This window comes from Pagrus pagrus (genome assembly GCF_965226575.1).
Source record: "Pagrus pagrus genome assembly, chromosome: 1".
In the NCBI taxonomy this organism is placed as follows: Eukaryota; Metazoa; Chordata; class Actinopteri; order Spariformes; family Sparidae; genus Pagrus; species Pagrus pagrus.
The window spans coordinates 2,887,575-2,915,514 of NC_140185.1; the positions used below are offsets into that span (position 1 = coordinate 2,887,575).

The following is a 27,940-nucleotide window of genomic DNA, read 5'->3' on the forward strand; positions in this document are numbered from 1 at the left end:
TAGAATAAGATTGTCAAAAAACAGAAATCGGAAGGATACTATAAACTTCTGATTCAGCTTTCTCAGTCTGCCAGGTTTACACCTGGAGAGATACTGTAGATAATACATTTGTAAGGTGGAGAGAAAAAAGAAGAACAGCTTTATGTACACTCACAGAGGGAAAAAAAACTACTTTTAAAACCTTTGAAAAACTCATAGGAGAATTTAACTAGAAAGAGTTTCAGCCTAAGATAACGAAGTGATTAAGGTGTCGACATGGGCATATACGTTAACAAACCACTTTAAAGATTCTTTCTAAAATGTGCAGTAATTTATAAAAATGTAAAGGACGAAGTACATGAAAATGAAATGGGAGTTAGAGTTCAACATTAAACTGTCAAAGAGTGGTTGGCATTCCATGTGTAGAATCCAACGAAATTCAAATAGCTCTTAGAGGAATAGGGCATTTGGACAGAATCAGCTTAAATCTCAGTTTAACAGGTTCCTTTACTGAGGTGTGATGTGGAAACCTGAAACACAGGGTTAGGGTTAGCAGTGCTCCTGTTTGAATTGATGTGAGATAATTAAGTCGCGTATTGTCTCTTTTTCAGAGGTTCCAAAGACAGACAAGAGCTTTGAAGAGCGCCTCATCTTTAAAACCTTTATCCTGAAGTTTGTCAATGCCTTCACACCTATTGTGTATTTGGCCTTTTTCAGGGGCAGGTAAAACAATGACTTCTCAATTCTTCTTGTTTTATGTGTGTATTTTTATGTTTTTATCAAACTTCGACAAGTTAGTAGTAGTTCATATACTTGCATTTGCTCTTACACTTTTCTCCAGAACACTGCCATGTTTGTACTGTGTACTGAACATTGTCATCCTGTACACGACCTGCTTTCCTCATGCCACAACATGTGATGGTTGTGTTTGGTTCACAGGCTTGTTGGGCGGCCTGGAAACTACTTGTATGTCGTTGGATCGTACAGAATGGAAGAGGTAATATACACTTAAACACAGAGTGAATTAAAGGTTTAGGCTATTGTTACGGCACATTTTATTAATGTCAGCAAATCCCATGACAATACTAAAACCAACTGCATGTCTTAATAGTTTCCCACCTTCCTACCCTGTCTGTTGAACCCAAGCCCAAGTCCTAATGAAGATATGGATAAAAAAAATTTAAAAAAGCATATAATACTGTAGTTTTTAACAAATGTTATATAAATGTTATATCCTTTTCACACTGGACAAAAACCCCACTGACGTCCCGTCCCCAACATCTGGCTCTTTACTGCCATCAAACGACTCTGCAGTAGTCACAGGTGTTTATCTGCTCTAGCTCCAATCAGCTGTGATGGAAACACAACACCGAGGTGGACATGCTAATACTCTCCCCTTGTCAGGTGCACTGATATGACGTGTTAAAGTATACGGATGCTGGCTTGTTAATACTTTTCCATCCATCTCTGTTCAAGCACCAGTCAAACATCATTCAGTTGGCACTGAGTTTGAAAGAGAGACTGAAGTAAAAGACATTTAAAAAGTAACCACCCTTTGTGGCCTCTTTGTCACTACCAGAGCTTTGTCAGCAGCCTGATCGGTACTGTGCGTGTGCAGCTCTCACATCCAAAAATACAACGTGACGTTCTTGTCTTTAATTTTTATTTGTTGCGGCAGGTTGGATGGATGTTGTTTCAAGCTGCAGTTTACTCTTTAGCCATGTCACTAGTCAGCATGGGCACCTATGTGAAAGAGCTGGAACATAGAAACAACCCTGATGACTTGCTGTTCAGATCTGAGATTTACACTCAGTCACCTGTTACAAATCTGATTACAATAAGGGTTGGCCCTCCTACAGCTCAGAAGCAGATTGTATAGCACCTGGAGCTGTTTGGTAACTGACAAACACACCAGAAGAAGAACTGCTGCACTTAAGCATTGTAGTTACAGCAATAACAGTTTAGCTCATGGCTCTAACTAACACGGCTCCTTCACCCATACAGATCAACACTCTCTCACTCACACAGATCATTCAGGGGTGGAACTGATCTAGGATCGGACAGTATTTTATCGCTTGTATAGAAATGGCTGGAGCTGTTGTCCCTTGTTGCTTCAGTGAGACAGAGAACAGTCTCATTTTGGTGTAACTTTATAGAGGAGGTGGATGTATTGCACTTGTTTTTACTCAGCTTTCCACTCCCGACTGTCAACTTCAGGCTCTTCTGCCTCAGTTTAATGTGCTGCCATTTTATGACACACTGTTCACTTTCTCTTCCTCCAGTGTGCGCATGCAGGCTGCCTCATGGAGCTGTGTATCCAGCTGTGCATCACCATGCTTGGCAAGCAGCTCATCCAGAACAACCTGTTTGAGATTGGCATACCGTGAGTGCAGAGCATACACTGTGCAACATGCAAAAACAGCACACTTTCCCATGATACTAACACACCGAACAGCCACATAAACAAGCTAAAGTAATGTTCAGCATAGATTAAAATAAATAGGCCCAGCAAGCCCCAGAACAAGTTGTGCAGACCCACTCAGTTGTTCTTGCATCTGAGAAGAATCATTTTAATGCCTGTCTGTCACAGTTGGGAACCAGACAGTGCCTTGCTGAAATGTGGCAGCCTACAATTATCTCTGACTTTAATCAAAGTAAAACCAATGGGTAACACTTTATATTAAGTGGTGCATGCTTCAGTGAACTGAAGCCTTACAATAGAGTATCTTGCTTGTTTAATATCTGTAATATTTAGATGATGATAAATCAATTTTATTACACCAGACCATTGTTTCCACGCATAACCTCACAATGCTGTACGACAATTATAGAAACTGTCAACATACCAAGAGAAGTATGGGATTATTAGCCTGGCCGATTGCAGGGGCTGACCTTTTCGAGTATCTGTGTTTTTTGTGTCCCATTGCCAATAAAAGAATTTTAAAATACGCTGCATTGGCTCTGATGCAACATATTTTTTCTGTCTGTAGTGACCCACATATAATATCTGATTGATTACACATCACAAGCAATAGCCCGTTAATACTTAATAATCTAAATCTGCTAAGTAATTTATAACTAAAGTTATCAAATAAATGTAGAGAAGTGGAAGTGAAAAGTACATCAAAATTGTACTTTACTACAGTAATTGAGTAAATTTTTGGCTCCAAGATTTTTATTTTTTTTACTGCAAATGTATATTGGCTCCAAATACCATCACCTGTCTGTACCGCAGCCTCTCTGCTCTCTGTGTCTGTGTGTATGTGGAGCAGAGAAGAGGCTTCAACACTGTGACAACAAATCACGCGAAAATGTTAAAAAACAAGTCCTAAAAAATAAAACATTAATGTCGGAGCTTATCAATACTAGGGTATTTCATAAGTTAGTCCTGGGGCCCGTTAAATTCCAGGATTCCATACCCATCCTTACTCAGACTGTCATCTGTTGACACGTTTGTTAAGTGCATACTGTATGAATGTCTTCTAATCTAACGACAAACATGTTAATGACACTACTATGGGTTATATATGCTTAAAGACTGATGAGAGCCTTATTACCTAGTAACTAAGGCTTGTTAAAAGGACTTTAAATAAAGTGTTTCCCATATGTTTATTATTTCATCCTCTTTCACCCTCTGCACAATGTGGAATGTGACGTCACCCTCATGTTTTTAACCAACCAGGACCCACTCCTCCAAACATTGCTTTATAGCACCACTTGTGTATCCTGAAGGAGCATAGTTCACTCAAATTTTGCTTATGTAAAAGTACACTTACTAGAATCACATTATCCATGTAGTCTAAAAAGAGACAGTAAACAAGAATGGCTTTAGAAACAAGGCTTAAATGTGCTTTTTACATCACTGGCTGTTGGTGTATGCAGGAAACTGAAGAAACTGCTCCGGAGGAGGAAGTCGGAGTTGGACTCAAAGCAAGAGGAGGAGCTAAACAAAACCCTGCAGCGCCATGAGAGAGACCACATCCTGGGTCCTTTTGTTGGCCTCAGCCCTGAGTACATGGAGATGAGTGAGTCTGAACACAAGGCATTTGTAAACAAATGCATTAACATACACAACATACACACGGCTGTTGTGCCCTGTCAGGTTATTAAGAGTCATTTAGACTTGAAATTTATTTTAAAATGACTGAAATGACTGGCATCTGGAGCAGTTTGAAGTTTTATCATGGCTGATGCTGCTCTTTCCTCAGTAATGCATTTTCCATCTTGCCTGATGTTTGCTAACAGCAAAGGTCCTCATCTTCATCTCGTCTGTGAGAGCGGTGTCTTCTGCCCTGATCCAAAGATAATCCTTGAGAAATGTTTGCGCTCTATGTTAATCACAGCCTTTCAACAGCCCAACCTTTGTAGAACAAGTCATGTTAAGGTCAAAACTAACAAGCGTAATGGCTGTGACCACTTTGAAGCAATCACTTTAATGTGCAGCTTTTATGTACCTACAGACACATTCAGTCACTCCTGCTTTATGTCAGACACTAGCTTGACATTGCAAATGTCAGCTCGTTTCAGCACATGTTGTTAGCTGCCTGGAGTGGACTAGCAAACGTATTTCTCTGATACAGCGTAAAAACAAACTAACCTCCATGTTGAGGTACAGTATGTTGACATTTAATTTAATAAAATCCATTTTCACACCACACAGAATGTCAACTCAATCATGCTTCATGTGCTCCAGTGACTTATGTCCATGCCTGTATGTGTGTGTGTTTAATACAGATTAAGTATTAGATTAAGTGTTCTGTACGAAAGCCCTAAAGGGCCATGCATTCATACATTTTATATCTCGAAATAACAACTTCCGTTTTCCCGAGATAACGGGATAATTTTCTTGAGATGTTGAGAAAACAAAACGATAGTGTAGTATATTAAATCATTGCAGGGAACATCATTCAGTGTAACAATGTCAGAGGAGCAGGAGCATATCGATCACCATGTCCAATATCTTTTCAATCAAGGCCTGACACAGGCTGAAATAGCATTAAGCCTTGTTATTAACTTCAGATAATATACATATTAGTGTGCATAATCTAAAAAGATGGTTAGCAAGGCTTCAGCCATGTCAGCGGCTCAATCTAAGTGAGCCTGATGTCGTTGTTAACTACACAGCTGACCAGCTACGAAGTCCCTCGCGTCTCCATAATCTCAGGCCTACATCAGAGTCATTATCTCGAGATCTCGAATTAATTAAATCGTTATCTCGGGAAAACAAAGTTTTGTTATCTCGAGATCTCGAGAAAATTATCCTATTATCTCGGGAAAACGGCAGTTGTTATTTCGAGTTATTACACGGCTCTATTGAATGCTGCTCTCTGATTGGTCCATCGCTGCGTTCTACGGTCTGTTATTTCTGTATAATGACCGTCGTCAAGTATAACAGACCGTTGCTAGGGACGGCGCTCTGATCCGCCCTGGCAACATATAGCAACATAAGCAAGACAGCTGGACTTTCAACGCGTTACACCAACCACAGCACGCTGTCCAGCTCCTCTCAGGCCCCGAAAGTGAAAGTGAAAGTTAAAACTTTACCGAGCAATCCGTGTCGCTGCTGAATCATTGTGGGTGATTATTTATTATTTGTTTCACTCGTAAGCCGTGTAATAAGCGGGATAATGTATAGTTAGTCGGTTGTTATGTAGAAATAAACCCCTTCAGGTTGTATGAAACCATACAACCTGTCGGGGTTTATTTCTCCATAACAACCTCCGAACTATACATTATCCCTTACATAATAACTCGAGATCTCAAGAAAACAAATGAAATTAACTTGTTTTCACAGGAAAACGGAGGAAATAAAATGTATGAATGCATGGCCCTTTAGGGCTTCCGTAGTTCTGTTTTTGAAGCAAAAGACAATATATTCATCCTGTAACTTCTACTAAATTCTCCGCTCATTTGTGTCTTCAGTCATCCAGTTTGGGATGGTGACTCTTTTTGTTGCCTCCTTCCCTCTGGCTCCACTCTTCGCTCTGCTGAATAACATCATTGAGATTCGCCTGGATGCCAAGAAGTTTGTTATGGAGCTGCGCCGGCCAATTGCAGCCAAAGCCAAAGACATTGGTAGGTGTTCACTACATCACATATAATAGGGTGAAAAATCCCGCAGAGAAAGAAAAAGAAAAAGAAAAAAAAAAAAAAAGTTAAAAAAAAAGAAAAAAAGTAAACTTAAAGTTCAAAGTGATCTTCCCAGTCACAAGTTCAGCAGATCACACCGGGCATTATAATGTGTCTCGACATGTGTCTTCCCACTTCAGATCTCCCTTCACCACTCTAGATACAAATAAACACATCACGTGAACAAACGGAACAATGTCTTTATACAAAGACAGAAATACGTTCACTACAATGCCAAAATAACAAGCAGGCCCAATTAATTAAGAATTTGTCCCAGATTGTGTTTCACAAGTTTTATCAAGTTTCACTGAACTCAACAACTTAAAATATAGCAATTTATATATTGGTTACTCTTTATTGTAAAATTTGACATGTTTACTGTCAATAAAATGTTTTTTATCTTCTTTCATAAGTGTAGTGTAAATAATGAAATCACATGAAACTGTGTGTTCAAATAGCTGTTAAATGTTGGCAGGTAAGACACACTCACACAGGGTAGCACAGGCTGGTACAGCGATGCCACGACAAACTGACTTTTTACAAATAGAAAACAACTTCATGTATTGCATTTAATGCTGAATTTACAAAAGGCACGAATGATTTAGAATTTGTCATTGCCATTTTGCAAAGTTTATCCTCACTCAAAAAACTCAAATCAAAACCAGCCACCAGCCACCTTCCAATTACTTGACAACCCACTTTACCTCCTGAGCCACAGCAGTCATTAGTTCAATGGTTAGTTGAAACAGAGTGCATTCACAAACATCTGCTGCTACACTGGCATTCTGCCTGACATTTTGGCTTCTTGGTGTTTCACAGGCTCAGTATGGGCTTCATATGCATACACACTGCTAAAAGAATGCTACCCAGACAGTGTATCTGATCGCCCATTAAATACATTTGTTTTAAAATGTGCTACTTAGGCTCTGATGCAGCATGCAATCTGCAAAGTAACTAGAAATTAAAGTTATCAAATAAATGAAGTGTAAATAAAAGTAAAGTAAAAAATACCTCACAATTCTACTAAGGTACAGTACTTGAGTAAATGTACTTATTTACTTTCCATCAATGGGCCACCTCTGAATGTGGTAGTGATTCTTTATATCGTAATAGTATTTAACCTCTATCTGTATACCTTTTTTCTTGCAAAGAAGAAGTTAAGAGTGACAGGCACTTGAAGGCCAATTAAGCAGAAAAGCAAGTTTATTAGAGATTTAAAGGTCCAGTTTGTAGGATCTAGGGCTCTTTCAGATGATCTATAAGCAGCAGCTGAGTGAATTATATTCATAATTATGTTTAAATGAGTGTATAATTGTCTGAAACTGAGAATCGTTGGGTTTTAATCACCTTAGAATGAGCCTTTTATATCTACAGGTCAACAGATCCTCCTCTTTGAAGTTCACTTTACCGCACCAATATGTTTCTACAGTGGGCCAGAATAAACAAATCAAACACTCGGGGGGACCTTTTAAATTACCCAAATGTATGATTAAATTCTGATGTGTTTAATGAAAAAGTACAAAAAAGGGTCCCTGCCTCCAGATGCTTTACCACACAACAAAAATGAAAAGTGAAGAGAAGACTGTGATGGATCAGTATAAGTCGGTTTTCTCTCATGTACATAAATTAACTGACACAAATGGCTGCCTGTAACCAGAAGCTTTGGCACTGGTCAGCAGTAATACCAAAGAAAAGTTCCTAAATAACTCAACATTCAGTGTTATTTCTACCTCATATGCACAGAGTGCTTGTGCCATCTAGTGGTGGCTGCTACTTTGTGACACTGTGGAGAACTTGAATGTAGAAGCTACTGCTCCCCCTTAATGACAGCTCCTGTCTTTCTGCAGGTATCTGGTACAACCTCTTGAGAGGCCTCAGCAAGGTAGCAGTCATCGTTAATGTAAGTCGTATATCTTTTTTGTTTGTTTGTTTGTTTGTTTTATTTAAAGAAGGGACAATGCACATTCATTAACAAGAGCACCAGAGGCTGCCATTCAGGCTAATTTTCAACTGCAGTCCCTAGCAGGTTGATGGCATTAAACAAACAAAAACACATAAGCATAAACTAGTAAAATTACACAACCTTCAATCTTGTTCAGCTGTCCTTCCAAAACATGCCAGGGCCATTCAGAAGAATGCAAAACAAACACATAGCTGGGAAATGAATGACAGAGGAAGGTTTAAAGGGGCAGTATATAAGATGTGGCCAAAATCTTACTTTACAACATTCAAAATATGAACATTATCAACATAATGTGAAGAAACAGCAGCGTTGATGTATTGTATTGCAGTCTACTGCGGTTAGCATTCTTATCAGCTAGCCACAGGCTGTCCTGTTTTCATAATACCACTTTGTATCTTAGGAAGCAATCATCTGATAGCCCCCGTAGTCTAATAAACTAAATCGATATTCAAGTTTCTTTCTTTTACTGAACTAAGACCAGCTTAACTGCCTTGTTAACTCATCATAAAACACGCTTCATTCAGACTTGACTTAAACGAAGTAAGAAGTCTTCATTACATTTCTTCATTCTTCAGTCTTCATTGAAGTACACCTTTAACCTAGTCGTTTGATTTCATGAAGACAGTAAGCAGATGAGCAGTTGTCTGTCCCCCAGGCCTTTGTCATCTCCTTCACCTCTGACTTCATCCCACGGCTGGTCTACCAGTACATGTACAGCCCTGACGGCACCATGCACGGTTTCGTCAATCACACTCTGTCTTACTTCAACGTCAGTGACTTCCAGCAGGGCACAGCTCCTCTACAGCCAATGCACCTGGGCTACAAGGTAGATGTATGCAGGTAAGGTTTCATTGCTGGTTCAGCCAGGTGCACTTGATTTTGGAATTTAAGTCTGCTGATGTGTTGGGACAATAATTAATATATTCAAAATTGATCATTTTCATGCCAAAACCTCCCTAAAACTAATAATGCCATAATCTCTGATAGAACTGCTATGCTTTTACATAAGAGCATGTACTATTATACAATGTCATCGTGTATTTTACTACAAGGGAGATCTGTCGAACAGTAAATATGTTTCAAAATAAATTATATCTCTCTCTGCAGATACAAGGACTACAGAGAGCCTCCATGGTCCACTACCCCATATGAACTCTCTAAGGAGTTCTGGGCCATTCTGGCCGCCCGCCTTGCCTTTGTCATTGTCTTTCAGGTTTGGAACAATACTCAGATATTCATACCAAGCACACACACTATATGCCTTTACAAACTTCTGAATAGGTATGTCCCTCTCTTTTGTGACATATATTTTGCTGGGCAACCATCAAAAACATACATTAACTGTACTTTAGCTTAATTTTCCAGACAGTGCCCTTAACCAAGGCACTAGCTTCAATTTGGAGTCGGTCCCTGGGCGTTGTTCAGCTGCCCACTTCCCCCTTGGTGATGGGTTAAATGCAGAGTACCAGTGTCCTCCTATTGCACACTGTTTTATATGTGATAAAAATAAAGATTCTTCTTCTTCTAAGTCTGTAGCCCGCAGAAGTACACGCACATAATTTTTTACAATAGTTACAATCCAAACAAGACAAGTACTACTATTCCCTTTAAATACAGCTTCCATCTGCTTACTTTGATCAGTCCCATTCGCTACTTATCACAGCTCCATATAACCTTTTGGAATCAATGTCCAGTATATGTCGGACAATAGGTAACAAGAAAGGTCAGATGCACAGTACCCATCAGGCAGCTAGTAAGGCACAGTTAGTGACATGGAAGACATTGACAATTTCATGGTGTTTACTTCTTAATATGTCTTACTTCGGTCTCTCTTTCAATCTTAGTGCCAGCTGAACAATGTTCAACAGAGACATGTACAGGGATGGATGGAAAAGTATTAAGAAGCCAGTGACCTTAACTTCAACACTAGTCATAGCAGAGCACTTGAAAAATTTGCATGCCCACCCAGGTGTTGTGTTTCCATCACAGCCGATCAGAGCTGGAGCCAATAAACACATTGGCTACATCTCATTTGAAGCAGGAATGAGTGCTGATTATACCCTTTGACACTAAAAACAAAAGGCAGATGTCTTTTTATATATAGTTTACTAGGCAATAAAATCTAGAGGACAATGACATGTCTGTGTCTGAGGTGTACTAATCTGCCTTTTGTTGTCTCTGTCATGTACAGAACGCAGTGATGCTTATGAGTGACTTTGTGGACTGGCTGATCCCTGACATCCCCAAGGACATCAGCCTCCAGATGCACAAGGAGAAGATCCTCATGGTGGAGCTTTTTATGAAGGAGGAGCAAGGCAAAAGGCTTGCAGCATGGGACAACCACAACCGGGACAACTGCACCTCCCCCTCGTCAGCCAACCAGAGTCCACCACAGCCCCGCTCACGGCCTGTCTCTAACGCTAACTGCTGTTAAACTGCTAGGGGTCTAGGAAAACAAGCACACACAGCAACAAGCAAACACAACACGTGTATACAAACTCTAAATAAGTTAATCAGCTGCCAAAAGCAAGCTGGTAAAGGTAACGGCAGTTATCCATTAACACATAATCAGATTTTAATAATCAGCCAAGCTTCTGCTGCTTTCATGTTATTTGGGAATATTTGCAGGAATAATGTGACTGATAAAGCATAAACTTTAAACATAAACAACTCTGGTTGATTGCCATTCCCATTTTAAAACGTCACATTTTACAGGAAGCCAGACCTTGTTGGTTAAGCTATTAACAGAAATCCAGTAAGTAGTTAGACAATACAGTACTCACAGGATTTATGATTCCAAAACATTATTTATTGGATGTATTTTAAAGGAACAAGCCATTAGCTTCATTTGACTCGGGGAATTTCCTTATTTATGAGATCATCATTCTGAGAGAGCAGTGCCCAACCTAATGTGTGTCTTATTTTCAAGCAGTAAGTTCTTGTGTGCCCCCTCACCTCTGGACTTGAATTCAGCTTTTGTATCAAAGACAGCCTCCATTAATCCGTCCAAATGGTCCTGAGAAGAACTTCCTCCAGGTATCTTACTGCTGAGATACAAAACACAAGGAGATCCTCCCTCCTACAATTAATGTGTATAGCTCAGATAGGCCTTTTTTGCACAATTACATATAAATGCAGGAAATTATTGATGTACTTTTTAAATATGCAGCATGGTGAGGAACATGCTTTGGTTGCTGGGATAAACAGCAAGGTTTTGGAAGAACTTTTGTCAAGCTGCCTGTTGATTTGTACTGTTGTCTTGTATGAGCGCCATATTGATCATTGTTACATTTGTTATATTTTGAATAGGAACAAACTGCCTAACAGTGCTCAGTGCCACTATTCCTGGAAGCACAAGTAACTGGGGTTGCAACGTTTTGATATTGTCATGGCACAATAATCATCTCAGAAAATATCACTATTTCACAATGTCATGGTGTATGGTATTAAACAATTATTATTATTATTTGTTACAACGACCCTTAAAGGAATCAAAACAGAGGGTTTAACAATGGCTTTACTAAAACCACTGAAAATTGTTATGGCAAACATGTTAGCAGGTAATTATTAACACATCCAAAACTGTTATTTACTATTTTATCCAGCCAGTCCAGTACTTACTGTCCTTTTAACCCAAGCAAACCAAAGACTGGTTGATTAACTTATAATAAATGTAATAAATTAAATGCCAACACTATCTGTCTGCTGCTTGAGGCTGAGCAGGTACTCTACAGTTGGTTATATCTGAGAAAATATCTGCCTGCTGCCGAAAACGTGGTTGAGGCAAAGAAATGCAAATGATTAGCAGCTATAGTCAACAAATGACAGTCAGCAAGACTCCAAATTAATGAAAATGTTGCTCTGTGTTTGCTGAACGTGCAAATATGCAACATGTTCACCATATCAACTTAAAAGGTGTTGATATGTCAGTTTTTCAGCTTGGATCTGTGGCCACAAAATATGTCAATCTATAGCCCCTTTCACCCATCAACTCGGACAATACTGAGAGAATCAGATCTGGATATTGTCCACATTTCCTGGTTCACACATGCATGACACAACAGGTGTCAGACTTGTTCACACATATTAAAAAATCTCTACAAGAGACCTAGAAGGGAAATATTCTGGGCAGATGTTTTGCAAAACTTTGATGATGAGCAGTTTAAACGCCATTTTCGTAATTTCCGGTGTACATTGTTTGAGTATGTGTCATAGCCAATTAAACCATGTGATTGACACGCCTGCTCACTCGCTTTGAATTCACTCCAGAAAATTGTCTGCTCTACACGTGGCTCTACCAAACTTGAGCTAGGGTGCTTGCAGGGTAAAGTCCGGGGCAAAAAACATTTGTGTTCACACATACAGCTCCTCCAGGTAAACTCTGGACAAATCCAGAGGTACAGTGCATGTGTGAAAGGGGCTTATGTTTACAGATTCAGTGTGTAGGTTCTACTGTATCTAGCAGACACTATTGGCAGGAATGGAATATAATATGCATGTTTTCATTAGTGTTCATTAGGGACTCCACAGAGTTGCACCACCATGTTTCTACCATGTTTTTGCCTGCATAAGGCAAGGTCAAGGTCAAATTTATTTATATAGCACATTTAAAAACAACCAAAGTTGACCAAAGTGCTTCACGGGTTCAGGAATTGACAGTACAAATAGATACATCAAACAAGCAAGGGATACAAAAATGAAAAAAGAAAAACACTATGTGGAGGCAAGGGTGAGATAAGAGCAATTTGGCTGGTTATCTGCAACCACACCACTAGATGCCTCTAAATCCTACACACTGGATCTTTAAAAAACTTCTCAAAAAGTGTTTCCTGGATGATCAACATACTAGGTTAGGATGCCTGAGTTCATTCAGACCAAATTCCTTTCATTCATGACAGAATTCTTCATCTGTCACAGGTGAAACACAGTTTGGGAGTTGTTGGCTTATGTACCTTCAAAGAAACTGGAAGTAAATGTTTTTTGTTTCACTGATTAAAACCATAAAAGCCATTTATTCTTAGCATGTTGTTAGTCAGCGTTATTCATTAAAAGGTTTCGCTTAGCAAAATAATTTTCCCCATTCAGCAGCTCATAATGTGGTTGGTATTTCAGGCTAGCTGGTCAGTGGCGAAAGTTAACTGTAAATGACGTGAAAAAGTCCATTTCAAATGTATGTTTACAGAAAGGGTGCGCTAGCAGACTTGAAGTTGTGTGAAAACTGAACTCAAATGTACTCATGTTTAAAGTGTGTAGTGGTACGAGTATGTACAGTATAAAAAGTATGTAACATCATGATCATATACCATTAGAAAACTGCATCTTGGAACAAATGGAACTGAGGTACATTGTTACATTGATAGCAATGGGAGATTCAAATTCAAAGTGCATTTTGTTTTTGCTTAAGTATGAATTTTCAACATCTTTATGTCTCTGTAAAGCACAACAGTGTCTTGCTCTTAACCTGCCTTATATTCTCCCAGCAGCTCTGCTGGCTCATTTAGGATTTCCATTTAGCAGCCATAGGAAGGGATATAGTGTCAAACTCAGAAAGGGTGCACTGTTTCAATATTATTATCTAGCCTTACATTAACCACATAAATCATTTGGCATTTTCCTAAAGCTGCAAATTTTTAACTATTCAATCACAAATACTGAATAATAATAATTTGTTTTGTATTTATCAAACTGCAAAAACATACATGGAAGTGACTGGATCACTTTGAAAAAGGTACTGTAGACTCAAATATCAGGTCACATGTCTGGTCTGCACTCAATGATGTGTCAAATCCTGCACCCTGCTGTCAATATATATCAACCTACCCCAAATGTAAGCCCTCAACCCAGACTGAAAGAATGTATTGTTACATTTTAAATCTTCAGTGATGTATAATCACTTTTAGGTCAAAATGTTGTATATCTGTGTTTTTTCTATCACAACCATGCATTTCTAAGCATATCTAATGTGTTGAAAGGGTTTTATCAGCCCACAGGGGACCAGTGAACTATCAACAAGAGACTCAATGATAGTGATATTCTTTATCCTATATATTGTCTTCATTTAAATTTGTTATTTAATGTACTAGAAACCATAAATATGGACCTATTTGGCTGTATCTTGAAAGATGTCTGGGGAAAAAATCCTCTAATACAGCCTACAAAGACATGTTATCACAAAAGATGTCTCTGTGATACGACTTTCTCTTTCAAGCAAAAACTGCACAGTTTACTTTTACCACATCTTAATACTGTTAATACTGTGTGTGTAAGTAGGGTTAGTGTTGTTCTTCAGTGATAGATACGTGCTGCAACAGGGCTGCAGAGTCTTTTTAGGCTAAAATACTTTTTTCCTCAGAAGCTCTTATAAGCTGATGTCACATGTGAAAACTCTCCCTCGATGTCCCTCGTGAGATTTCATTCTCCTGCCATCTGTTACCATATTGTATGTGCAGCATTAATAAAACACTACAATTTGTGACCTGCTAATCTATTCTATTATAATGTATGTCAAAGCACATTACTCAACATGTTTGAGTGTATATGCATGTATAACCAATTTGTCTGTCTCTGATGTCTTTTTGTTTAAACTAATTGCAAATAAATAAGACATGAATTGCCTGGATTGTATACATTTATTTAAAAAATCAAATACTTTCGGGAGTGGCTAAATGTCAAATTTTGTAAATTTCGGTGTGACACTGGTGAGACACACACACAATAAAAACATTTATTTTGTCCAACCACCAAACAAAGTGATGCCTCTGATAAAGTAGGTAATAGCAATATGTGAAAAATCTGCCTTCTACTCCAACATCATCCACTGTGACGGAAACAATACCAGGATTCTCTTCTCCACAGTAAATAAACTACTCAAGCCCAAAGAAACTGCCACCCGCTTCACATCAGCCCTTCAGTGTCAGCAATTCTTGGACTTCATCAATCACAAAGTTTACTCCATACATCACCATCTCACCCCCTGCCTGTCTTCTCAGTCAAACAATCCTTCACTCAATGTTACTGTACGGCCCACCAGTACCCTGTCTGCCTTCCATCTTCCCTCAAATCAACAGATATCTCAACTGATCATGTCTTTCAGGTCACTACCTGTCTGCTCAATCCACTTCCTACCACATTGGTCAAGGCCTGTCTCCCCACACTCTCCTCACTCATCACACAAATTGTACACTCCTCCCTATCAAATGGTATTGTTCCCTCCCTACTCAAAACTGCTTCAGTCACACCCATATTAAAGACACCTGGTCTAGACCCGAATGAATTTAATAACTATCGCCCTATCTCAAACCTCCCATTCATCTCAAAAGTTATTGAACGTACAGTAGCCTGCCAACTTCAAGACCATCTACCCAACAATAACCTCTATGAGCCTTTCCAGTCCGGTTTCCGTCCCAATCACAGTACAGAAACAGCTCTCACTAAAATTACAAATGACCTTCTTTTAGCAGCGGATTCTGGCCTACTCACCATCCTCATACTCCTAGACCTCAGTGCCGCCTTCGACACAATATCTCACACCATCCTCTTAGATCGTTTGGCCGGCACTGGGGTCTCTGGCATTTCTCTTCAGTGGTTCCATTCTTACCTCTCTGACCGTTCACAGTTTATCCAAGGAGAAAATACCAGATCATCACCCTCACCACTCCCTCACGGTGTTCCACAAGGTTCTGTCCTCGGTCCCCTACTCTTTATCATCTATATCCTCCCTCTTGGCAATATCTTCCGTCATTTTGGTATCCACTTTCACTGTTATGCTGACGACACCCAAATCTACATCACCACCAAACCAGACACTACATCACCACCTACTGCCCTTATGGACTGCCTGCAAACCATTACAAACTGGATGTCAAACAACAAGCTCAAACTCAATGGCAATAAAAGTGAAATTCTCCTCATCGGATCCAAATCATCACTCTCCAAATCCCACCCCCTCAGTATTCTCATCGACGGCTGTTTGGTCCCCACTTCAACCGAAGTTAAAAGTCTCGGCGTTATTTTGGACAGTACCCTCTCATTCACATCCCACATCAATAACATCTCACGCACAGCCTTTTTCCATCTCCGCAATATCTCCAGACTCCACCCCTCCCTTCCCCAGCACTCCACCGAAATCCTCATAAATGCCCTGGTCACTTCCCGCTTAGATTATTGCAACTCCCTCCTCACCGGTCTACCACAGAAAGTCATCCACCGTCTACAAACCATCCAGAACACCACCGCCAGAATCATCACCCGTACCAAGTCCTTGGATCATATTACACCAGTCCTCATGCAACTCCACTGGCTCCCTGTCCATCAACGTATACATTACAAACTCCTTCTGCTAACATTCAAAGCTCTCCACAACCAGGCCCCCCCATATCTCTCTAATATGCTACACCCTTATATCCCACCCCGTTCACTCCGTTCCTCATCTGCCTCCCTGCTTTCCACCCTTTCATTTTCACTCACCTCACTGGGCGCTCGGGCTTTTAGCTGTTCTGCACCCAGACTCTGGAACTCACTCCCACTACACATACGCACTCTGGACTCCATTGACACCTTCAAATCCCACCTCAAAACACACCTTTTTAAGTTGTCCTATTCCCTTTAATACCCTGTCCCCCAACCGTTTTATCCACTTTATCTATTTTTTTTTAACCACATTGTATTTTCTTTGTATATATTCATTTTATGTGCTTTTGTATTTCATATCTGTTCTTTGTTGTTTTCTGTTTCTTTAATGTAAGGTGACCTTGGGTGTTTGTTACACTGACATTATCATTTTTACAAAAAAAAAAATAGTTTTACATTCAAAACAAATCCAAAAAAAGTATTTTGACTTGGGGTGGCACCTCTCTGTCTTACAGAACTTACAATAAATAAAAATGAAAAATCTACATGATCTAATTGGTGGGTAATATGCATTATTTTATCTTGTATTTCTGCTCTTTGTTCTGTTGATTCAGATATTGCGATCACCAGAAACATGAAGTACACTTTTCAAAAATAAATAGCAGAACCAAAGGTATCTTGTTCATTCTCATCATGACCATCATTTATTAGATCTGTTATAAAGTGTTATACAGTCAGACAGTTCCAAGAAACTACAGTTCACATGAAAAGAACATCCAAATTAAAAGAAGAAATCTTATCAGACCACACAACACGTTTTTCATTCTTTTGTTCAAGTTAACGTTGTTGCTCTGTCAAGAAAAAAGCGTTACGAAATTTTGACATCTTTAACTTGTGTTTACTTTTACAGCCTGCAGAGCTGCAGTGTGAGATTGGATTTATAATTGAGTCTTGGACAACAGGCCCTAGCTGACATGACAAACAGTGAGTCAGGGGGTGTCTCACTCAGTGTCAGCAGTGTGCAGAGAAGAGGCCCAGGCCTGGTCTGATGGGGCTTCAGGCAAAACCCAGCTCTGAGGAACAGGAGAACAGTCAGGATGACCCGCTGAAGCCACAAACGCATCCCACTCTCTCCTGAAAGACAAACATATTACAGTCCCATCAAGTTATTATCTTTTCCTAGAGTCCACTTTAGTAGAAGCTTCACCGCAAGGGGCATGCATGAGCCTTAAGATTTGTAACATGAGACAGCAGACAAACTCTTATTATGGTTATTATTGTTGTTAAACAGGCTGTAGTGGAGATGCACTGAAAAAGTGAAGATGAAGATTGACCTGATTTGTAGTAAAGCGTGCAGTGAGCGCTCAGCTTGGGTGTAATATTCTCTGAAGGGCTGCAGATAAGAATCAGTAGGAAGCTCATCTGTGAAACAAATGGAAAACTCATTACCAACAGTATTCTATAAAACGAGCACATGTATTTGATTCAATCATACTGTTGAACTAAAGACAAATGTTGTCCTTTCAGTGTAGTCAAGTTGTGAGGGCTCACCACCAAACAATATGGCATCCACTTTGTGTTTCCTCTGCAGCTGTCTGTCCCTCTCCTTCTTCACTCGTTTCTCTTGCTCTCGCCTTCTGTCCTCCTCCTGCTCTCCTTCCAGCATCACCATTAGAGCCTTCTCCTCTGTTGAGTAGACTGCTGTCCTCTTCTTTAACACACACCTCAGCTGCTCCAGTCGACTGCTAAATGCCTGTTCACATTCTTGCTCAGTGATGATACCTGTGACACACAAACACATACACACACAGTTACAGACTGCTGCACTACAAGCTACACTTTGTACAGTGCTGACATCACATGTGCTGTCTGTAATGTTCCACAAAAAACACAAAAACAAAATAAGAAGGAGGGCAAGAATGACTACTGCTTGTTTATATTCCTTAGAATTATTTTTCCCCCTTATTCCCAGTCATGTTGGTCAGTGTCCAATAGTACCAAAAAACCTGAACCATTCTACACGTGTGAGTGGTTGGAAATTGGTTAGGCTTAGAATTAACCATTGGTCACGTGCTAACAATGAGGCATTAACAACTTATGTTGGGGTCTGTCTATCTCCCAAGATTCAAAATCTATTCACAAATGTCGAAAATCGATTCTTCAAATGTTAATTAATGATGTTAATGGAACGAAAAAGGCAGAACTAAACTGTGAGGGTATTGCAGCACAATTTTCAGGTTATTTTGAAGTTCATCTTCAAACAAGGCAGCAGTTTCAAGTGTTTCTTTTTTTCAATGACTGGATAATTACCTTTGCAAACATTAAGCAGGCCGCCATCCTCACTTTGATGAGCCAAGTGGGAATGTGGGAGGGCTTTGTAGCTGCCAGGAATATTTGTACAGGCATTTTATATTCATGATATTTCTTCCTCTGGTGGGGGTCTGGACATGCTGGTGTAACTTTGGTAAAATAGTTCTGAAGTCTGTTTGATTAAAATTACCTGCATTTTTTTTTTGTTTGCATCTGGAAGAATGAACACAGCAACAGTAAAAACTCAGGTGGATTCTGAGCAGATAATAAGGTTGAAATCTGAACATAAAAAAATTCAACATCTGGTAAACACTTTCTATAGACTTTGGATATATATATATATATATATTTTGACAGGAAGTCTGAAATGACCAAAACAGGTATTTTGTTGTTATTTTTCATTCATTTAAGGCTATGTTCATACAGCGGGATGAGGAGGAGAGGGATGAACAAGAGGGCTTGTCTATAATCGGTAAGGTGTCACGTTTCTCCAAATCCATATTTCAGATTCGATTTTTTTTTTAAATATCAGCACTGAAGGCATGCTATTGTAGCCTTTTATGCTCTGACGAGTGGCATTTACATTTTCAAATTCCTCTTTAATAAGATAGGGGTATTTTACAACAATTGTTTCACTTGGCCTGTTCAAGTGACAAGTTCAAAACCAGTTCAAGTTCAACAAAAAAAAAAATGAATAACACCCGTCAGTAATTCAACAATAAAAAACATACTGTTACAAAGTTTGGTTTCACAAAACCAGTAAGTAGACAATGATTTACCAATAAATACTAATCACCAGTGATGTCAGTGTTACACCTACTGTAAGGCTGAAGTTAGTGATGTCAGTGTTAAACCTACTGTAACATTGGAAGTAGTGATGTCAGTGTTACACCTACTGTAAGGCTGAAGTTAGTGATGTCAGTGTTACACCTACTGTAAGGTTGAAAGTAGTGATGTCAGTGTTACACCTTAGGTTGAAGTTAGTGATGTCAGTGTTACACCTAAGGTTGAAGTTAGTGCTGCTTAATTTTCTTCAAAGCACAGTGTTTTTCAGTATTTACCTACTGATAAGGTAATCAGAAGAAAAAATAATTTTGTATAATTGAATCATTTTGAATTGCACTTTTTGCTTTTCAATTTGAGTTTGTAGATAAAAACTGCCACTGAAGAAACTTAATTTTTTCCATAGTGCAATGTTGGTTGTCATAGTTGCACTTTTTTATTTATTTTTATTAATTTTTTATTGCTTGAATAAGTGACTGAATAGTTTTAATAGTACAGTTACTGAATTGTTAAATAAATTTGAGAGGGTGAAAATTTTCCTTGATTTGGGTCGCAGCTTGTCATTAAGGGGTGATGGTGGGTCCCGAAGCCAGACCAGTTGAGAACCACTGTCCTAAACAATACTCATCTTGCCCTATTGTAACTGCCACTTAGGGGTGGGCGATATAGCAAAATATCATATCACGATTTTTTAAAAATAAAATCACGGTTTCGATTTTTATCACGATCTTAAATCGAAAAAAAGAAAAACAGACAATTTAGGCCAAAGAACCTTTCTGAACAGATTTTAATTTAAATAGTTGCAGTTTTGCCAACATGTGCAAACAACGTAAACACACTAAAAGGTAAACAACAACACTCTGATAAAGTGCACTCTTGCAACATAAAAGGTAGCTTTCAATAAACATGAAAGTAAAATATCAATGAAGACATTACTGTTTGTTTTATTCAACACAGTCATTTTAACAGGATTTAAGTATATCAAAACACTAAATAGCTTATTGAAAAGGGTCAAATAAATCTGTCAGCAGACTATCCGATGGGGGGGTGGGGGGGGGTCGCAGTAATTTGAACACTACAATTTGATCACTGTACTTCACACATAAACAAGGAGGCGGGTAAGAAAGTGCATCACTGCCCGTAATTCGCTTTGATTGGTTGGTCAGGTTGACAACGTAATACGTTTGGTGTGTCGGTGCATTAGCATAGAACTGCAATTTATAGAATGTGCCCTAGACGATCCCTACGATCTCTGCACTTTGGCAGATCGTCTACACATTCTAATCCTTCACCATCTAATATCGTCATATCGCCCACCCCTACTGCCGCTCTTCGGATTTGGTCTCAATTTAGACAAAATTTCAATTTGACAGATTTCTCTATTTATGGCCCCATTTGTAGTAACTACATCTTCCCCCAGTCAAATTAGATCCTGTCTTTGCCCAATGGCGAAGGGCAGGCCTCAACCACTTCAGTGATCTCTACATAGACAGCACTACTGTCACTTTGAATGCCCTTTCCACCAACTTTAAATTGCAACACTCTAGCCTTTTACACTATCTCCAGGTCCGTCACTTTGTCTGGTCCATTAGTCTTTTCCCAGTCTACTGCCAAGAACAGGACTAGATGTTATTTTGCAAATTCCTGCACACCTTAAAGGTCGTGTAAAGCAAATTCAGCCATTTTCTTCTAAACACATTAAATAGGTTATAAATGTATTTCCTTAAAACATGTAAAAAGCCATTCAGCCATTTATAATTTAGTTATGGAGCTAGGCTGCCAAACTGTGTTTCAACATTTCTGTGTTCAGGATTTAATGGGCATAAACCCCGCCCTGCTGCGGAAGCAGTATAAATACGTTCAGTGCATTAACTTGGGTGGTTTTCCGCTAGCTCTCGAGTCTCGGATAGCATCGCTTATGATAGTTTGCAGCTAGCTAACCAGTCATGTCTCCTCCACGTAGCTCATGCATCTTTCCTGGATGCCACAGTGTGCGGGCCAGGGTAACGGCTCAGTTACCCTATTTAAGTCTCCTACCGAGACAATGTAAGGAAATGGTGGATCGATGTTGTCAAGAGGAGCTACTGTGGAGAGTTCAAAATCACCACCAACACCAGTCTCTGCAGTGTCCACTTTACCCCCGATAGTTACAGCACGGCCACCGGCATTACGTGCCCGCCACCGACAGCAGGTGCTCTCATCTCCGTTGGCGGGCACGTAATGCCGTGATGGTAGCAGCCGCTGTTGGCAGGACGGGAGGCTGCAAGCCGGGGACGGAGAAGATCGGTGGCGGGCACACAACGGTGCCCGCCACCGATCCTCTCTGTCCCACCGACAGTAGGTGCTCTCATCTCCGCCACCGGCATTACGTGCCCGCCAGTGTAAGTGTGTGCTTATGTTATAAATATTGCATTCGTTTAATTAAATGCATTTTGCTGAAGGTGCAAATCCTGAAAGTGATTTTACATTGTGCATCCTGTCATGCCCATGTAATATTAGCAAATGTTATTGCATTTAATCATGACATGATTTGGCCTGATTCCCTGAGCGAGTCCATCTGACAGCACAATGATAATCCACAGGTAATATTTTATGTGCACCAATATAGCTATGACAAGGAATTATATGTAGACTGGGGTTTAAATTACTGGGAAATAAATTACCATTCTGATGGAGACTGTGAGGAACGAGGCTGAGCACAGTCAGTGTCGGAGTCAGAGTCAGTTTCTGGCTCTGATGGCTCAAACAGGTAGTGCTGGGTCCTTCAGATGATGCTGCTAGCACTAGCTTCCATTGTTGCTAGGCTACGTCCTTGTGCAGTACACAGAGGGCTCCCGTCCCGCGGTGGGCGTGGTTCCAGCGCCTCTAACTGACACGCCCCCAGCGTTTCACAGCAGAGAGAAGTGCTTGTTTTTCCATGATTTTGAGACCTAATTTTATATACTTAGCAATTTTTTTAATCCGTCAAATTTGGCTCAGTGGTCAATGATACATGATACTGTGGTGTGACAAACTCATAACACAATTTTTTTGCTGCTTTACACGCACTTTAAGGGTCTTATCTCAAACATTTAAATTGACTATTCTGTCACTCAATAATGTAACACTTAATAAGATCTGCCCAGACTGGGGAGAAGAGCTTGGAATAGATATATCTGATGTAATATGGGATGGTGCTTTGGTTAGGGTAAATGGGTCTACCTCATGTACTCGCCTTGGCTTAATTCAGTTTAAGGTTCTTCATCGAACGAATAAAAGACATGATTGCTTTTGCAACAGAAGCATTTTGTTAGAGTGGAAATCAGAACGTCAAAGCTTCGGCTTGGATGAAGGACTTTGTGCTATTCCTTAAGTTGGAAAGGATAAAGTATTCCATTAGAGGGTCTACCAGAAAATTCCATACAAGATGGGACCCTTTAGTATTTTATTTGAAAGGCTTAGGACCCTTCCAGGGTCTGCAGGGACTGTAATTTCATACTTCATGACTAGCCCTCCTCGGGGGCGGCTCTCATAACACTAGAGTGTAGTGATAAGAACTGAAGGTTAGTTAGCCTATATACTTGAACACCCACTGTTTTTTTTTATTTATTATTGTTTATATTTCTAGATATGTATGTATATTTTTTTCTGCATGAAATGTTAATTTGTCTGGAGAGCCTATGTATGTTTCTTTTTTTAAATATATAAATACGTTTTTTTTATTTTGTTTTGGATTTTGTGTGTTTATTATTATCAATTTTTATTTATCTTTATTTTACTATTCACTTGGTATGATCATTGACTATATAGATATTTTCTCATATATTATTTTGTATAGGCAGTAGGGGGAGGAGGGGGACATAGAGGAAAATGCTTGTGGTCAAATGTTTGTGACAGATGCTCTTTTTCTCAAAATAAAAATATGCATCCAAAAAAAAAGGAGTGACTTTTCTAGGTTATTTCTCCAAAATCTCTAAGAGAAGCAAACCTGTAGCATACCGCTAACTCTCACAGCACACAGTATCATGGGACTGAGAAAAAGGTTGGTGGCTGAAATCAACATTAACTGTCTTACCTTTCCTCAATGCTGCCTCTTTCCTCAATCTGCGCAGTTTCTCGAGAGATCTCAGGACATCTTGCATCCTCTTCACATCTGCTTGCTTCTTCCTCACCTCACAGAGAACAGTGTCTGCAGCCAGCTTCAGCTCCTGCTCCTGATACACAAACAGATAAATATCTGATGTAGTTCACAGTTATCATGTCCCAAGAAAGATATGTCACAGCATGAGATGAGAGGAAACTAGAATAGCCAATAGTTTTTTAAATTATAAGACTTTGGTCAAATAAAACAAAAAACAAATCAGTTTTGAGAAAATGGGCTCAGTTTAAAGCCTTTACCATATATTTAAATAAAAATCCACAAACATCATCTTTCATCAGATATAAGAGAGATAGGTTTTTGCACACCAAAAAATTACTTCCATCCACCTCCATTGTTGTGGAGTGGAGGCAGAAAAATCTGAAACATTTCTTAAAACCTGGGGAAATTAATACATATACACCATTAGCGAGGTTATCGCTTAAGTTGAATCAGAAACCTCCCACTCAGTTAAGGGAGGGTCATTCAATGCCAATTCAACCAGAATACAGAACTTTCCTGGTTCGCGCCATGGATTTTCTTGGGTATAAACAAACAAACAAAAAAAAAAAACATGTAAAAACATATATCAAATGTATGAAATTCTGATAAATCCTACAGCTGTACTCCAAATACATTTAAGTCTGGTCCTTGGAGCTCAATTTTATCATTTTTGGAATTCTTCATATGTGTATACTAAGCCTCACCAATTGCTTATTTTTCACTGGATTGTAGGGGTGTAACGCTACACAGATGTCACAGTTTGATACAAGTTTGATGCAATAGGAAAAAAGCAATAAATCCCAAATGCCAGGTTTCTTTTCATTTGTTTTGAACAGACAGTAGTGCAAATTACAGTTTGTTCCAACTAGCTGCATTTAGCCCCCCCTTGAGGTAGTTGGTACAGTACAGCTCTCAGCTCAGCACTCTGGCATAGGTCATATTTTCATGTAGATCTAATAAAAAACAAAAAGTATTTGGTCACAATCAGCTATAAAACTGAAAAGCATCTTGTTTAAGTAGTGCTCGAGCACTCCTAATAAATACCTGAAGCTGGGCTCCTCTACTACTGCATATGGGCGCATAGCCGTTGAAATGTATATTCCAGTTGGATCTGAGTGTGGATCACCTGTGGCTGACTCAGATGTATTCTTCGTCTGACTGCATGCGCCGAACTGTGACGTCAGTACAGTGACGGTTCGGGACGAAGACACATGCCTACTGGATTGGTTAAAATTTGTACTGAACATCCAAGAAGCCGTAAGGATGATATGCAACATGTATTCATTTAGATAGTTGTTGCAGTGTCTGTCAAAGTAATCAAATGAATAAAAAATAAATCATTGTTTTACTTAAACAAAGAATCTTTCATGTGGTTTCATTTCAATAGGCAAATTCTCCTTGAAGCTGACAGCTGCACTGTTCAAACAAGGTCTCAGTGCAAGCCAGAAACTCAGGTGTCTTTTGGGGGTATTTATACAATAATTCCATAATGACAGATCCCATAAACAGTGTCGTATGTCCACTTATCGACTTTTTCGATGATCAAAACACTGCTAGCAAGGACGCTAGTGCCTCTACGTTTCCATGTACAGAAAGTACTTTTGGGAAGTCAGCCTTTTCCTATCGAGCAGCACACACCTGGAATACCATACCCACAGAACATCTCATCACATCGCTCAACTATTTCTCCAAACCTGTAAAACAGTGGTTATTGGAAAATCAAATATGCTGTCATAATCTGGGATAATGTGATTGTGTCTCTGTCTTTACTAATGTTCTGTGTCCAAATGCTTTAGTCTGTGCTTATGTGCTATCATGACACTGGGGTTTTGCGTTTTCTACCCCTCCACTGTTTATAGTGAATGAGAATGTTCCATATTGAGCTGATGAGTTTGGTGTATATTAACCAAACAATTTGTTTTAATTATACAATCATGCCAACTGAACACTCATGGCTCTGTGTCAGCTGGACGTGCCAACAGGTTTTTGTTGCCAACACATAAGAACATCGTTGTCAAGGTTACCACATGTGAGTTTGTCTTCTTTGGCCCCAACTTGAAAAAAAAAACTGAGTACATTGAATACAGCAGGTAAAGGATTCAGCTCTGACACATGTTCTTACCTTCTTCTTCTCCTCTACTTGATGTATTTGCTGCATCCTCCATTTATCTATGGCAGCCTCTTTCTCAGAGATGGAATCCTCTCTCTGCTTTTCCTCCAACATCTGCAGCTGCCTGGCTCTCAGTCGCCTTGCTCTCCTCTTAGCAACACGGGACACTATAGTTTCTACACACCCGCTGTCACTGAGGACAACGAGACTGTCCTGCAGCTCTCTCTTTACGTTTATAGTCATTAAATAAGACTCTGTCCAAACAGACTCATTCTCAACAGTGTTCCTCAGAGTTGTACAGGACTCTGCCAGCTGTGAGATGAGCTGAGCTGCCCTGTCGAGCGCTTCTCTCATGCCAGTGATACCGCTCCTCTGCTGCTGGGTCTGTGGCATCTTGGGGGTTTGGTCTATTCTTTGTAAGAAACGTCGGATCCACTGTTGATCCTGCTTCCTCTGAAGGGCTGCTCCATCCTTAGCTTGTGTTGCTGTTCCCACATGTCGGTCGTACTCCGTACCCCGCGGAGTGCACCCGAACGGAGCTGCACTCTCAGAGAAATCCTGATAATCCTGATGTTTCTGACAGGAGGGGTCTGGGTCATACGTTGTAGTCTGAGGACCTGATCTAACATGCTGGGGAATTATTTGAAACGGTGACGGTCCCATGCTGTTTAACGGAGCGCCGGGCACGTCGTGAAGGAAACGTTCAGGTGGTGGACAGCCGAAAGGAGGCAGAGGGACGGATGGGTCAAATCCATACGGAGGGGCAAAGCGAGGCGCTCCGAACCACCCTCCACTGGGACAAGGTGCCGGGAAATCGCGCCTAAATTCGCACGGGCGATTGTCGTAGCCCAGTGAAGGTGTCCACTGTGGCGCAGAGTGGTCCGGCTGAGTGTGTTCATGTGCCATGCTCGGCGGCGGTCTGTTAGCGGAGTACGGTGTCTCCAGGAAGCCGCCATTATAGACCTGGGGCTGCTGTGTATCCGACGGAAAGTGGCGATATGGGTTGTCCATGTCATGTCCAGTATTAAACTAATCTATGACAAACTTGTTCACTAATAAATAGTTACATCCACATCCTCTTCGTCTTCGTCTTCTTCTTCTTCTTGTTCTAATGAATTTCCGGTAGGCTGTGCACTGTAGGACTAGATGCGTAACACTGCCACTCACAGGCGGGCCGTCATGACGGCCAAACACAAAACAACATTACTTCAATCAAAAAAGTTGCTTCAAGCTAAAAAACCTTCACTTCTATCAAAGAAAACATTTTCAATCAAAGAAAACAGTGTTCAAATGCATTTTTTTTGCATTCAAACACATTTTTTCTTTGATTGAAAAGGGTTTTTTTGGTTGAAAATATATATTTTGATTGAAGCAACCTTTTTTTTTGATTGAATAATAAAGACACAAATCTGCCTTCATAGTTACTTACTCCCTCTATCTCCAAAGAGTGAACGACATCCTCTGTCCTTAGGCCCGCGATCCAAGTGAGGAAAAACTTACCATGTTGAGAAAAAACCCCAAAACTTTTTAGTGGGGAGAAAAGATGGAAGAAACCTCAGGAAGAGCCACAGAGGAGGGATTCCTCTCCCAGGACGTACAGACATGCAGTAGATGTCGCATGTACAGAACAGAAAACCAAAATCTCAAATTAATATAGGCTATCTAAAGTGTGCGGATCCAGGAGGCGACTGAGCAGGCTGAGGCATCGCCAAGTGGTGTCCAAGCCACACGACCTCTACTGTGGCGACCTGGAAGATGGCAGGACACACAAGATAATAGTGAAAAAGAAAACATGTGAGTGAAGAGGCATTGGATTTTACAAAAGTACAGATATAAGGAGATAGTAAAACAGAGGAGAGCAATGATCCATCGGAGCCCAGGGTATGACGATCCAGATCCGTCGATAAATGAGGGAGCAGGAGCCAGGAGAGAGAGATGTTCTGTACTATCCAATAATAATTGAAATAGGAGTGAATTTCGAAGAGTATGAAAATATCAGATTAGGCAGAAAGGTTTTCAGTGGTGCAGATTGTGAAAAATGTAAGCAGAAAGGTCTTTTTTTTAATTCAATAGGAAGGGAAACAGAAATGGAATGAATGGGATTAAAATAGAGTATGGGTATTGTTGTGTCTCGACTTCTTAATCTTTCTTTGTCCAAAAAGGTTTTTCAGAGTTTCAAAAAGTCACCAATTAAAAG

General features: G+C 39.9%; 2 protein-coding genes across 3 annotated transcripts in view; one reads left to right on the forward strand and one right to left on the reverse strand.

Annotated features, from left to right (window-relative positions):
- The window catches only part of ano1a (anoctamin 1, calcium activated chloride channel a), a 71,274-nt gene extending 56,588 nt beyond the window's left edge, over positions 1–14,686 (forward strand). For both annotated transcript variants that reach the window (XM_084355117.1, XM_084355118.1), the window contains exons 17-25: positions 591–702; positions 919–976; positions 2,262–2,362; positions 3,862–4,004; positions 5,902–6,054; positions 7,956–8,008; positions 8,727–8,911; positions 9,179–9,284; positions 10,263–14,686. In XM_084355117.1, coding sequence (XP_084211243.1) covers positions 591–702; positions 919–976; positions 2,262–2,362; positions 3,862–4,004; positions 5,902–6,054; positions 7,956–8,008; positions 8,727–8,911; positions 9,179–9,284; positions 10,263–10,505 — 1,154 coding nt within the window. In that variant the 3' untranslated portion in view covers positions 10,506–14,686. The remainder of the gene's footprint in view (positions 1–590; positions 703–918; positions 977–2,261; positions 2,363–3,861; positions 4,005–5,901; positions 6,055–7,955; positions 8,009–8,726; positions 8,912–9,178; positions 9,285–10,262) is intronic.
- A 2,625-nt stretch (positions 14,687–17,311) lies between these two features.
- pdcd7 (programmed cell death 7) lies at positions 17,312–26,855 on the reverse strand. The gene is made up of 5 exons (XM_084355139.1): positions 25,756–26,855; positions 23,568–23,706; positions 17,972–18,202; positions 17,755–17,842; positions 17,312–17,554 (listed from the first exon to the last, which is right to left on the reverse strand). Exons 1-5 carry the CDS (start codon positions 26,752–26,754, stop codon positions 17,422–17,424), a joined length of 1,590 nt encoding a protein of 529 aa, XP_084211265.1. The 5' UTR covers positions 26,755–26,855; the 3' UTR covers positions 17,312–17,421.
- Positions 26,856–27,940: the final 1,085 nt, after the last annotated feature.